The 13892-nt window shown below is 51.5% G+C and overlaps 1 protein-coding gene across 1 annotated transcript; it reads left to right on the plus strand.

Moving 5' to 3' along the window:
* The first annotated feature begins 568 nt into the window (after positions 1-568).
* Positions 569-9681, plus strand: LOC142045772 (CMRF35-like molecule 5). Its single transcript, XM_075071814.1, has 4 exons — positions 569-618; positions 2048-2392; positions 4390-4537; positions 8757-9681. Exons 1-4 carry the CDS (start codon positions 579-581, stop codon positions 8923-8925), a joined length of 702 nt encoding a protein of 233 aa, XP_074927915.1. The 5' UTR covers positions 569-578; the 3' UTR covers positions 8926-9681.
* Positions 9682-13892: the final 4211 nt, after the last annotated feature.

Consider the following 13892-nt stretch of genomic DNA (forward strand, 5'->3'; position numbering starts at 1 on the left):
CCACACACCACACAACAAAAACACTAACCCAGGAACCTATCCTTGCAACAAAGCCCCTTGCCAATTCTGTCCACATATCTAGCCCACAAAAGCTTACGCTCAAATAAATTTGTTAGTCTCTAAGGGGCCACAAGTACTCCTGCTCTTTTTGCGGACACAGACTAACACGACTGCTACTCTGAAATTTGGGAATATTTGTGTGTTTAATATGAAGGGTTTCATGCTGGAAATGCACACACATTTCAGGAACTTCTTCCTACTGCAGCTCCCATTTTCCACCAGACCCTGTAATAGGTCCTGGTACAAGGAGCAACAAACAAATACAGAACATCCCAACCCCAGTAATCAAACCACCATGCACTGAGTAAGACACTTCCCCCTTGGTGTTTCCGAGGAAAGTGAGGTAGGGCAGATAAGAGGAACCCCTGCAGTGAAAGAACTAGTTAGAGAGGCTGTTTCATCGCAAATGCCTACAGGAGAAACCCGACCGGTGCTTCCTAGTAACACAAAGGACGGATTTTCCTGAAGACTCCCCTGGAGTCGATGTCCCACCAGGCAGTGGGGAGAGACAGAGAGCAATGAGGATTTTCCCCATTCTGGGTTGGATGCTTTTCCCAGGTAAGGCAGCAATGAGCTGCATATGCACCAGCAGAAACAGCGTTGTTCCTCCTCAGGCCCGTCACACACCCACGTGTGTGTTATGGGGAGCGGCTGCTGAGGAGGGATTCCAGGAACGGCCCCTGAGCCTGCAGGAGCCCCCGAGCACCGCTCCCGGAGACTGAGATTTTGTGCCTTTGCTAAGGGATCTGCCTCTCGGTCGGGGCAGGTATCATTTGAACGGCTCCTCGCGGTTCATGCAGCTGCTCGTTCAATAGGAGCTTTTTGGCAGCGATCCCCTGTTGGTAAAGCTACTGCGGGTTGGTAATTTACATTTGTAAGTTACCAAAAACTTCCCCCCTCAGAAGCGGACGACGGGTCTGTCCCGGAGTCTCTCTCTGAGGCCATGAAGGGTTTGTGTGAGGTTACATTTGCCCCCGCATTGCCCCGTGATGCTCCGTCAGGGGGTTACGGGGTGTCCAGACTTGCAGCAGCCCCTATGATCCTGCAAGCACGTTTGCTGCTCTGGGATATTCTGAGCGCCAGCGACCCGCTGCGGTTCCTGCAGAGGAGATACTTCTCCCTGCCCCGGCTCAGGAACCGGGAGAGGGAAAACTCCCCTCCGGTCAGGGCCAGTGCAACCATTTAGGCGAACTAGGCGGTTGCCTAGGGGCCAAGATTTGGGGGCGCCAAAAAGTGGCACCCCCAAAAAAATTTTTAAATGGTTGCAGCCGCTGCTGCTGGAGGGGCTGAGCTGCCTGCGGCAGCAGCTCCTGCAGCCGGCAGCCCGAGGTGTCCCCCCGGGTCAGGGCGCCGCCGCGGCACCCCAAGGAGCCCCCCCCAGGAGTCAGCGCGCCTCTGGCGGGGGGGGCAGCCCAGGGCGCCCCCCCCCCAGGGATCAGCGCGCCCCCGGGGTCAGGGAGCCGCCGCCGGGACCCGGCAGCCCCGGGCGCTCCCGCCGGGGTCAGGGTGCCCCCCCGTCAGGGAGCCACCCAGGGGCCGGCGCTTTCGCTGGGCGCCAGCATTGGGGGGCAGCATTTTGTCGGGGGAAGCCGCAAGACCCCGGCGCGGGGCGGCGAAATGGCCGGCGCCTAGGCACCAGAAACCCTAGCGCCGGTCCTGCCTGGGGTGTGTGTCTCCCTGGGGGTTAGTGATAGACGGACCCAGCCCGAAGGAAGGGACCAGGAATCCCACTGACCAGTGTCAACATCACGGACTCTGAGAGCAGGGGGTGTTAGCGGAAACCTGTGGGGGACAGTGATTGTTCGGGGGTTTTTGCCCGGCTGGCCATGAGGCTGGGTCCCTCATCTCCCAGCAGTGCCAGGCCGTTCCCTTGGGTCACAGGTCAGGGGCTCAGCTGGCGCCACCGACCGTCCCCGGGCCGTGGGGCGTTTTGTGTTTGTTCAGACGGAAGCGGCGCCCCGGGTCTCACTGTCTCTGTCCCTCGCAGGCTGCTGGGCGGTGACGGGCCCCGGGGCTGTGCGCGGCCCCGCGGGCGGGTCGGTGGCTGTGCGGTGCCGGTACCAGGCGGGCTACGAGGATTATCCGAAGTTCTGGTGCCGGGAAGGAGGCTTGATAGGTTTGTTCTGTTCCGACGGCGTCATAGTTCAGACCGATGGGTCGGAGGCGGAGGCGACGCGGGGCAGAGTCTCCATCCGAGACGATCGCACCCAGCGCGTGTTCACCGTGACCGTGGAGAACCTGACACCAGCAGACGCCAGCACCTACCTCTGCGGGGTAAGGAGAGATTGGCTTATTGATCTCAGGGACGCTGTGGAACTCACCGTCTCCCCAGGTAAATCCCGGCGCGGCTCTTAAAGGTACCGCGGGGGGCGGGGCCCGCAGCCAGGCAGGCCGGTGTCCGGCGCTCTGGACACACAAAGCCTCTGGGCTCCGCGGGGCTGCAGCGCCGGGCACGTGTGTGCGGGGGGGGGCACCGGGATGTCAATCAAGGCGCTGCCCTGGAGAGTCCGGTTTAGATCCAGGCCAGTTTCCTAGCGCCCCGCCCCGCGCTCGCTCCAGGGAACACGGTGAGCGCCCCTCGCCCAGGCCGGCTGGTAACACCTGTGAATAACGCTGCAGGGCGGTTTCCTGTGCATTGGGTCGTGTCCCGGTGTGGAGGGGGGTTGCAGCGGGGGAAGGGCTCTGGCTTTCACCCTGGGCAGCTCTCATCATAGATTGTGTGTGTCCCTCCCACTGAGGTCCCAGCCACGCACTTAGGTTTAAGGGGGAACCTTGATTGGGGACAGGGCTTTTGGTTCCCGAGGGCGGGGCTGTTAGCGCCCTGTGGACTCCTCCTGAACCAGGAGAGGACAGGGACTGGCAGCAGTGGGGGTAGGTATCACTGTTGCTGACAGGAATGGGGAAGTTCCAAGTGAATAAAAGACTCACAGTGTGAACCGGTGGAACTCCTCGCTACAGGATGTTGTGGAGGTGAACACTATAACAGTGTTAAAAAAAAAAACTAGATAAGTCCATGGAAGACATGTCCATCAATGGCTATTAACCAGCATGGGCAGGGATACAACCCCATGCTCTGGATGTCTGTAACCTCTGTTTGCCAGAAGCTGGGAAAGTGCGACGGGATAGATCACTTGATAATTACCGGTTCTGTTCATTCCCTGTGAAGCCCCAGACATTGGTCACTCTCAGAAGACAGGATTCTGGGCTAGACCGACCATTGGTCTGACCCCTAAGATTGTTCTTAGGAGAGGGATGATGTTTTGTGGGGACCAGCTTTCCTCCCCAGCTTTATGGCCCTGCCCTTTAGTCCCCCCACCCCCAATACACAAATCTCACATTCATAAAGAATTCCCATTAGCAGAGTCCAATTGCAGCGCTGAAATCTACATGGATTGACTTGTGATCCTTGATCCTGCCAGGCTGTACCCCCTAGTGCAGACAGTGCCCCAGGAAGGGGTGTAGCAAGGTTCATTGTTTACTTCCTGTGGCAGGGAATCAGTAACCAGTGTCTCTGCCAGGCAGTGGGGCTCTGCCCTGATTCAGCATCTGGACGCAGAGACTCCTCACTGCACTTAAACCAGATAAAGGAGCACGAGCGAAACGCAGAGCCCATTTACACATTTTCTAAAAAGCTGTCGATTCTGGCAGCTTTCCCCAGCTGATGCCCTGTTCCCTGGCTTCTTTCATCTTGCAGCTGCTGCTGTGGGTACCAGCCAGAGAGAGAGGCAAAGAGAACAGCAAGGGTGGATGTAGTAACTCTGTTGCTGGAGTGTTAGTTCAGCAAAGCATGAAGGGGAAGAATCTGTAACTAAAATTCTCTGCTCTGCCTCTGGGTGGCACACCCCGGGGGGGCGGGCAAAGATGGCTTTAAGTCGCCCTGGTGTCTTTCTAGGTCTGAGCTGTCACGTGTACTAGGTAGAGGAGCAGCTGCTCTAATTTCCCACCACCTGCCCCCACAGGCTGCCCATGTACTACTCTGCATCCCCCAAAAGCAGAGAGTTTCTATGGCCCTGAGTGATAGAGAGAGACATGCCTCACCAGCCTGGCACACCCCATGCCAGTGTTCTCAGTGGTGGGAGGCAGCATAGGGCCACTTGTTGCAGCCCGATGCAGTTGTTATGCTGGGCCAATTCTGCCCTGGTGACTGCAGGGCTTTCAGGGCCCCTCTACCCCATGGGAGCAGCCCGCAGGGGCCTCAGCAGAGAGGAGAATCCCTCCCCTGTGTCTCTTGAAGCCTAAACCTTGTTTTTAGGAACAAGAACGTTTAGTGCCATTGAGAAAACGACATTTCGTCCCAGGGAATCTGATTGAGTCTGCTTTTATCCACAGCTACTTCTTCCCCATCCCCAACAGAAAGGTCATCATCAGCGACAGTGCAACCAGCTTCTTCTTCCTCCTCAAAACCTATTTTCATCTGGACAACTGCTGAGGAAGGGAAATCCAGCTTCTCCACTAACCAAGACGCCACGTCCCCTGTGTGAGTACCAGTGCTCCAACCAGGGCCACTTATGGGTGCGTCTACACTGCAGCTGGGGGCGAGCGCCCAGCCTGGGCACACACTTGTGATTGTGGGGCTTGCGATAACATGCTAAAAATAGCTGTGCAGACATTGGAGCCCGGGCTCTCAAGCTCACACCTGACCCCTAGGTGTGATAACAGCCCAAACCACAAAGTCTAAGCAACAGCTACACAGCTACTTTTAGGACACTAGGGTGAGGTCCCACTACACAAGGAGGTTTGCCTGGGCTGGAAGAATCACTGCCAGCTGCAGAGTAAACATACTCCATGGGCTGCCAGCTCACTGGAATCAGTGCAACGTCAGGGTGTATATACCCCCTTATTCTTCCTTCACAGTTCACTATTGCATTTCACCAGACATTATGTCCAAGACTGGAAAAATCACAACTTGCCTGTGCCTCTGTACGTGAGCTCTCTGATCTGTGAGGCCAGGACACTAAACCCTGCTCCTCTGTCTTCTCTCATTTCCCCCTACAGCCTAAACCATGAGCTGTCTCCTGGGATGTGGAGCTGCCTGGGCTAAACCCTGCAGAACAGTCCTTCTGCCTGGGCTGCAGGAACAAGTGAAGCTGTTCTGGGCTCAGGGGCGGCTCCAGGCACCAGCACACCAAGCATGTGCCTGGGGCGGCAAGCCACGGGGGGCACTCTGCTGGTCGCCGCGATGGCGGCAGGCAGGTTGCCTTTGGCAGCATGCCTGTGGAGGATCCGCTGGTCCTGCGGCTTCAGCGGACCTCCTGCAGGCTGCTGCCAAATCCACGGGACTGGGGACCTCCCGCAGGCAAGCCGCCGAAGGCAGCCTGCCTGCCATGCTTGGGGCAGCAAAACACCTAGAGCCGACCCTGTCTGGGCTATAACCGAGACCCCTCTTCCTTCTCAGCAGTTTTGTGGGGCTGCTCGTGTGCTTAAAATGATGCACGTGGTTAGCTCTGTCAGGTTACATCTGATTACAACCCTCCCCCATTAAACCACTAAGATTTGCCCATCCCTGCTGGGAAGCGATGTGGTCACACTCCAGTAACCGTCCCCATTCCTCATTCATTTCCCTCCGTACAGCTTGTTTCTCCCACTCCTGTACCACCCCTGAGAGTCTGCCCCTGCTAGCATGTAGGCACATGGGCCATTTGAGTCACATGACTAGTCCCAGGGACATCTACATCCTGGTCTATATGATCTGTTCCTGACAAGGAGAGTCAGCAAAGGGTGCAGCCGAATCAGCAGTTAACAAGCTCCAACTAGACAAGCTGCAAGATCTAGAGCCAAAATATTTAAAACTAAGAATTTTAAAAATCGAACAATCTTTTCCCCGTATATTTTGTTTACTTTTTGTTTACTTTTTGAGCTCTGTGCATCTTCCAGAATGAAACCAACTGGTCAATTTCACTTTTGCTTCTAATTAATTCCACCCCAGGTTTGAGTTGCCAGATGCCAGCGCTACAAAGGACATCCTTACTTATTTACATTGGAATTTAAAACAATGCATGGAAACATCTCTGTTGGTCTTAGGTTTTTGTAAATGTTTTTACGACCTGCCTGCAGGAGTTTCCTCCAGAGCAGGAGAGAAGGTAATTCCCCCTCTCACCACCTCTGACAGCAAGTTAAACCGGAAATCTATCAGGATGTGGAATCAAATCAGGTCAGGCACCTACATCCCAGCCTGATTTCATACAGAAACTTAAAACCCATGGAACTGAATTTTGAACTGGTTGGACACTGGGCTATCACTATCTACAGAGAGGAGCAGTGCATGGGGAGGAACATGGGCCTCGGAGCTGTATCTATGCATTATTGGGGGAGATGGTATTATTAAGGTTGCTTCCCCAATACTTCTCATTATAATACCCTGTTTTAGTTGCTTAGAACTTTACCAAAGTTGAATTTTAAATTTTCCATGCCAGGTGTCTACCTCAGAATGGTTTTTGGTTTTGTGTGTTGTTGTTGTTTAAGTTTCAACCAAACAGTTCAGATATTTCTGAGAACAAGGCCAGGGATAAATATGCTGTGTTGCAATATTAAAAAAAAATTCTCTCCAGCTTTTCTTTGAGAAGCTCTAGTGCCGCCACACTTTGGAGCTGGGACTTGAAATCTGGCATATGGTGGCCTGTATGTCAGGGATGTGCCTTTTGCTGTGAAAATCCAGCCAAATTTGCCCCATTCATAAGCCTTTGAGAAATCCGTGTTTGAACATGCTCAGTAAAAACTTCATCCAACAGCACAGACCACCTTAATTCCGGCATTTCCTATCTTTTCATTGCTTGATTTTGCAACCTTAATATTCTTTTAATGTATTTTTTTGCATATAACATGTTATGCAAGGAGGGCCTTCTAACCCCCATCTTTCCCTCACCCTGCAGTATGGATTGAAGGCTTGGACATTTTATTTATTTTTCTTGCAGATTTAAGCCTCTTTCTTCTTGAAAAGGGAATTTGTGACCATCCAGAAACAAGGGATTATTATAAATTCTGTTTCAGTGGCAACAGTCATTTACACCCCATGACTAGTGTTAATCAGGCTTCCTACAGAAAGCCCAATTAGGGTGAGAGGGTCGAAAAGCAACTGAACATTGCTGCCCTTCTTAATAAATATCTGGAGCCAGCCATGAATTGCATGTGTTGCCGTGAACCGTGGGAAACAAAGGACCCTGGAAACAGAAGGCATAATAAAAAAGAAGATCTGGCTTGCATTTGAGGTGCTGAGCTAGGGTGTATAAGATCTAGATTCAATTCTCATATCTACCACATATTTCCTGTGTAACTATGGGCAAATCGCTTATCTCTGTGTGTGTCGGTTCCTCATCTACAAAACAGAAGTAATACTACTTCCCTAGTTACCAAGGGTTTCTTGAGAGTAAATTAATTAATATCCATAAAATGCTCACTTACTATAACGGGTGGGGTTGTAACAGTGTCAGCACCCAGCTCATGTGAATGCCCCCTTCGGGCTGATGCGTGCCAGCAATTACTCAGTTTTTTCACAGGGCAGCACCTACCTCTCACAGGCAAACACTTTTTAGTTGGGGTAACAGTGTTATCCTCATTTTACCCATTTTAGGAATCTGATTTGTCTTGTTTACCCCAAGTTTCACCTCATTTGAAAACTACTTGCTTACAAAATCAGACATAACAATACAAAAGTGTCCCAGCTCACTATCCCTGACAAATTGCTGACTTTCTCTTTTTTACCATATAATTATAACATAAATCAACTGGAATATAAATATTGTACTTATAGTTCAGGGTATAGTATATAGAGCAGTATAAACAAGTCATTGTCTGTATGAAATTTCAGTTTGTACTGACTTTGCTAGTGCTTTCTATGTAGCCTATTATAAAACTAGGCAAATATCTAGATGAGTTGATGTACCCTCTGGAAGTCCTCTGTGTATCCCCAGGGGGTAAGCAAAGCCCTGGTTGAGAACCACTGGTCTAGAGAAAAAAAAAAAAAAGGTCCCACATTTTACGCAGAGAAGCAAGGAATACTCACATCCTTGGTAATAGGGTCCCAGAGAACAAACTAACATAGGGACCTTGCGGGGTTAGATTCCTTGGCAGGAAGCCAGTAACTCTTGTTGCGGGGAAGCACTGGACAGGGCCTGTCTGGGTCCAATCACTTCAGGATCTAGATGTCCGGATGACTGTCCAGTGGGTCAAAGGCAGTCAGTGTGATGAATCAGGGGATGTCTAGAAAGGAAGGTGCTGCGGCCTGTATCTCTCTCTTCTCCTTCTTCATACTGTCACCCTCAGGGGTGGCACTTCCATTAGGTGACCCGAGGCGGTCGCCTAGGGTTCCAGGATTTGGGGGGAGCCATTCTGTGCGCTCCCCATGGGGCGCACGGGAGCTTCCGGTTCCACTCCCGTCGCGCCACCAAAGAAGGACCTTCTGCCGACGTGCCGCGGGAAACAGCAGCAGGCAATTGAGCAGCTCAATGACTGCTGCCGTCGCCTGCGGCATTTCGGCAGAGGGTCGTTCTTTGGCAGCGCGATGGGAGCGGAACCGGAAGCTCCCATGTGCCCCATGGGGAGCGCACAAAATGCCGCCCCTTGAATTCAGCCTAGGACGCCAGAAACCCTGGCGCCACTCCTGGTCATCCTCGGGCAGAGCAGTCAGGGAACGCTTAGTTGGGAGCAGTTAGGTCATATCTACATGGTTTCACAGCTTCAACTTACTCTCTCCTTCATAGTTCCCAGCTCAGCAACGTCCATTTCTTGCTCCTGTTCATCTGGAAAGTCCCCATCTTACTGTGCATCATCTGCGTGAACATATGGTACAGGAAGAACTCCAGGGAGATGCCAGACAGACATGATGAGAGCCAACAAATTTCACACATTGGGCTGACACATTCCATCTAATTATGCTCAGTCTTGTTTCAATCAGCAGCCCCCCCTCTCTGACAGTGTATGAGTGTATGTGTACACAGTGGACATCCCTTCCCTCCTGTTCTATCGCTCTGATCAGGAACTCACACATGCAGGAGAACAAACATGCTCCTTCATGGGTATGAACAAAAAGATACTAGTACCAAGCATGTCTCCTCCACTAACTGGTGGTTTCTGGATTTTTTGCTGTAGCTCCTTCCTAGTTTAGGAATGGCTTGAAACCAGCAGAAGAAAGTTTGAGCTCCCAGCTCTGTGCACAGCAGTTACTCCCACCTAGAGCTCACATGGATCTGTGTAAATGAAATTCTGTAACAGTCAGCCCTGCTGAAGGGTTTGGTGGATCCAGGGCTTACTCCAGAGTGAGGACAAAGGAGGGGATGAGCCCCAAGGGGCACAGTTCCCAGAACAAACATAGAGGAAACATAAGGTGTCAGAGCCTGAGTAGCTGGAAGAAGAGACTCATCCCCTTCCCACAGTTTGAGTTTGGCTCTTTGGAGCTGGATTGCACTTTCTACACCTCCTTTTCCATCATTCATCTTCACTCCTCCGGTCTCTTCTACAGCAAGCTCCTAGCAACGACTCATACATAATCTCATCTCTCAGACATGCACATAGAGAGGTTAGCCTCAGACTGTATCTCGAAAGCAGGCATCTCACTTACTGCTAACCTGTAACACATGGCACCAATGAAATGTGTTTTGCAATAAAGCGTTTTCCTTGTGTTCTGCAGAGAGGCTTTCCTGGAGACATCTGTCTGGCTCTCTGCTCCTCTGGCAGGCAGGTATCTGAACCCTTAGCACTTACCAGTCAGGGCTGCCCAGAGGAGGGGGCAAATGGAGCAATTTGCCCCAGACCCTGTGTCCTGCCAGGGCCCCCATGAGGATATAGTATTCTACAGTATTTCAACTCTTTTTATGGAAAGGGCCCCTGAAATTGCTTTGCCCCAGGCTCCCTGAATCTTCTGGGCAGCCGTTACTGGTGTCAGAGAGAAAGATCCCTGCTGGAAGCTGCATGAGTTTGACAGGAGAGTCTACGAAGAAAACAAATGAGAAAGAGCTGCCCATGGGAGAGAGGGTGGGAGAACAAAAAGCCAAAGTTACTGCAGGCGTAAGCCACTGTAGCTCCAATGCGGAGGTGAAAGTGAGCTGGTGCGGGCCGATAAGGCTCACCAGTAAGAAAGCCGGTACACAGCCAACATACTGGCAGGGCCACTGATGGGGAGGCAAAAGGGGCAGCTGCCCCAGGGCCTGGTGATTAAATAGGGCCCAGGGCTCTCCATAGAGGCCAGAGTCTCGGCCCTTTACATTGCCGCCAGAGCCCCAGGCAGCACAGGCCGATCAGTGCTGAAGGGCTGGCTGGGAGAGTCTGGTCCCAGCCCTGCCCCTTCCACCCAAGACTCTGCCCCTTCTGGGGGCCCAGAACTGCCCCACCCCCAGGCCCAGGACCCCAGCCACCCTGCGTACCAGTAAGTTCGTTAAGTTACTTGCGCCCCTGCTCCAGTCAAGCATCAGATTGTCCCCTCTGGTCTATCAGTGCTACCCTGTGTAGTGTGGAAAGACTTTGTCTCCACGTTGTATAAAGTGCCCCAGCACCACCAGACTGTTTGGTTTCACTCTTGCCTTGGGAGAGAACATCAGCATTTCAGTGATCTCCAGTAGGCTGACTTGTGGTAGTAATTACGGTGGTGTGGTCCTGCCTCTATGGTTACGGAGTTGTCGGATGTTTTCAGTTTCACAGGAGTTTTAAACCTTTACTTTATAAAATTCCCATTGAAGAGGCAAAATGCAAAAGCCAGAACATGAACTTAGAGCATAATTTGAATTGTTCCTGTTCTAATGAAAAATGTTCCCATTTTGCAAGAAATCTAAGACTCTCTGGGCTCTGTATTTGGCCACATTGTTGCTCTTCAAATGCTAATTGCCCGAAGAGCAGTTACACAAGGGGGTATTTGCCTATAGAGTATTTTGTAACTTTCTAGTCATAACTACCTTGACAGGAGAACCCCTCCCATTGGTGATAGGTTGTGTCCACACCAGGGGTGGGCCAACTGTTTCGCGGTGCTGGGAGGGAGGAGATGCAGGACACTGTGGCGCGCTTGCAGAGGAGGCGGATGTGGAGCGGCAGTGAGCTGGAGCACGGGGGCGGGGCGGGGAGCTGCCAGTGGGTTCTGAGCACCCACCAATTTTTTTCCGTGTGCACCAGCCCCGGAGCACCCACGGAGTCGGCGCCTATGAGCATAGCGTCTTATCATCGGACTGAGCAAGCTAGCTACAGTGTTGAGTTAACCCATTCTCTGCTCTCTTCCTTCTTCCCCTTCTGGCCTCTCGCGACCTGCAAAGGAATCTTCCATTCCACACTCACTCACACCTTTGACCCTCCCCCAAAATGCCTTGCAATGCTTGCAACCCCGTTAGCAACATACAATGCTGCTCTGCCTCCGCATGGGACCCGTGAGAGAGGGAGTCCTTGGGCCTGTGACACAGGAAGGGTGTGAGGTGTAGGCAGCGGGCTTAGGGCAGGGTGTTGGGGGGCACAGTGCAGGAGGGGTTCAGGCTCCAGCCTGGTGCTGCTTACATAGAGCAGTTCCAGGTGGCCGTGATGTGCACTGGGGGCAGGGCAGGCTCCCTGCATGCCTGCCCTGTCCCTGTCCCTGCCCTGCTCCAGGAAGTGCTGCGACCCTTGAGGAAGGCGGGGCGGAAGGCTCTGCGTGTCCTGCCCTTGCTGTGCCTCCAGGTACCGTCTGCACAGCTTCCATTGGTTGCAGTTCCCCGTTCCCGGCCAATGGGAGCTGTGGGAGGCAGTGCAACACAGAGAGCCCTCTGCCCCCCTGCCCAGGGGCCACAGGGAAGTGGTGCCAGCCGCTTCTGAGAGCAGCGCGGGGCCCGCAGCACCACAGGGCCTGCAATGCCACAAGGGGCAATCCCATGAGCCAGATCCAAAGCCCCGAGGGGCCAGATCCAGCCCGCGGGCAGTAGTTTCCCTACCCCTGGTCTACACTGAAGGGCTACAGGGGCACAGCTACACCAGTGCCATTGCAGCCTTTCAAGTGTAGACAAGACCCCAGTCACTATCTCCAACCACAAAACCTTAACAAGCACTTGGTTGTGTTAGGGCAAAAGGAACTTGCCAAGTGCATGGGCCATGTAGCAGTCAGAGGTGCTGAGCTCTTGAGAGAAACACACATGAGGTCACTGTTAAGGGTGCAAGTTTGCTGACATTGGGTACATGTTGCGTTTGGTTGTTTAGAAATAGAAGTGGAAGCCTTGAGGGCTGAAGTGTGGAACTCCCAGCCCTACATGAAATACGGATGTGGAAAGAAATGCCAAAGTCTTTCCTCTTTATTTTTTATTTCCATGTGTTAACAGTTTTGGATGGAGGCGTGTGCGGGAGTGTAACCTTGGCTGCCATTGTTCTAGATAATTATGTCTAGCTCTGCCGTACCCAGAGAGCTCAACAGAGATCAGGGCCCAGTTGTGCTGGGAGCTGTACAAATGCCAAATAAGAGACTGCCCCTGCTGCCAAGTGTTTCCAATCTAAATAGGGACAAGAGACATGACAGTTGAGGGTAGGACAAAGCGGAGCTGATCAGAAAACAGACATTTTTCCTTATGAGAAATTACAAAACACCCCAAATTAAAAATCTTTGTTCAAAAATTCATTTGAAAATTTTCAAGTTTTCAACTTACTAAAAACAAGAATTTTCATTTTGAATCAACTTTTCCATTTGACTTCAAGTATTGTTTCATTTCATTCCCCCCACCTACAAAAATAAAAGGAGCAATCCATGTCAAAACAAAACTAAAATTTTAATTTCATTTTTTAATGTTGATTTAAAATAAAATAAATTATCCCAAAAATCTTGCCCGCCAGAACACACACTTTCACTGGACTTTTCCCACAAAGTAGTTTTTAGTTTCAATCACAATTGTTCAGCAGGAAGCTTTCCTCACAAAACTTTCAACCAGATCTAAGAAGGAAGTTAAAGCCTTAAGAGGCATGTGGTGCCACTGGATGTGTTCATTTTCTGCAAGGCTAGGCTGGGTTCCCTGGGCAGCAGGAAGTTGGTTTACACACTGCCCAGGATCTGCCAAAGAAGGAAAGGCGTGGACCCATGGAAAAGAGGCCCTTGAAGAATTCCATCATTATTTCAACAATTTCCACCCCACCATCAACTCAGCCTGACTCGTCCCAAACAAAGATCACTGTCCTGGCACTCCACGCTGTTAATAAAATGGCCAATGACACCCTATACCGGAAACTACTGACGCGTACTACCTACATGCCTCCAGCTTATCCAGCACACCACTCGATCATGTCTAAAGCAAGTCTACATACAATGTTGCATTTGTCCAACTCTCAACAGAGACAAAACTACAAGATCTCTAATTCCCAAAGGTTTCTTGTAACACAGTACACCACCTGCTGAAGTGAAGAAACGATTGACAGAGCCAGAAGAGTACCCAGAAGTACCTACTCCAGAACAGTGCCCAACAAAAGTAAGAACACCACTAGCTACCTTCAGCCCAACTAAAACTCTCCAGGCGTCATCCAGAATCAACAACTATCTCTGAATGACGATCCTACTCTCACAAGATTCTTGGAGACAGGCCAGTCCTTGCTACACAACCCCAAACCTGAACATATCTCACCGCGACCACACACCACACACAAAAACACTAACCCAGGACTATCTTGCAACAAAGCCCCTGCCATTCTGTCCACATATCTAGCCCACAAAAGCGATGCTCAAATAAATTTGTTAGTCTCTAAGCGGCCCCAAGTACTCCTGTTCTTTTTGCAGATACAGACTAACACGGCTGCTACTCTGAAACCTGGGAATATTTGTGTGTTTAATATGAAGGGTTTCATGCTGGAAATCCACACACATTTCAGGAACTCCTTCCTACTGCAGCTTCCATTTTCCACCAGACCCTGTAATA

The sequence above is a fragment of the Chelonoidis abingdonii genome, chromosome 13, assembly GCF_003597395.2.
Source record: "Chelonoidis abingdonii isolate Lonesome George chromosome 13, CheloAbing_2.0, whole genome shotgun sequence".
Classification (NCBI taxonomy): Eukaryota; Metazoa; Chordata; order Testudines; family Testudinidae; genus Chelonoidis; species Chelonoidis abingdonii.

Excerpts from the sequence above, each read along its gene's own strand:
- LOC142045772 (XM_075071814.1), top strand. The coding sequence starts at position 579 with ATGAGGATTTTCCCCATTCTGGGTTGGATGCTTTTCCCAG. Across the intron at positions 619-2,047 it reads GGGTTGGATGCTTTTCCCAG|GCTGCTGGGCGGTGACGGGC; the intron begins GTAAGGCAGCAA and ends TGTCCCTCGCAG. Across the intron at positions 4,538-8,756 it reads CAAGACGCCACGTCCCCTGT|TTCCCAGCTCAGCAACGTCC; the intron begins GTGAGTACCAGT and ends TCTCCTTCATAG.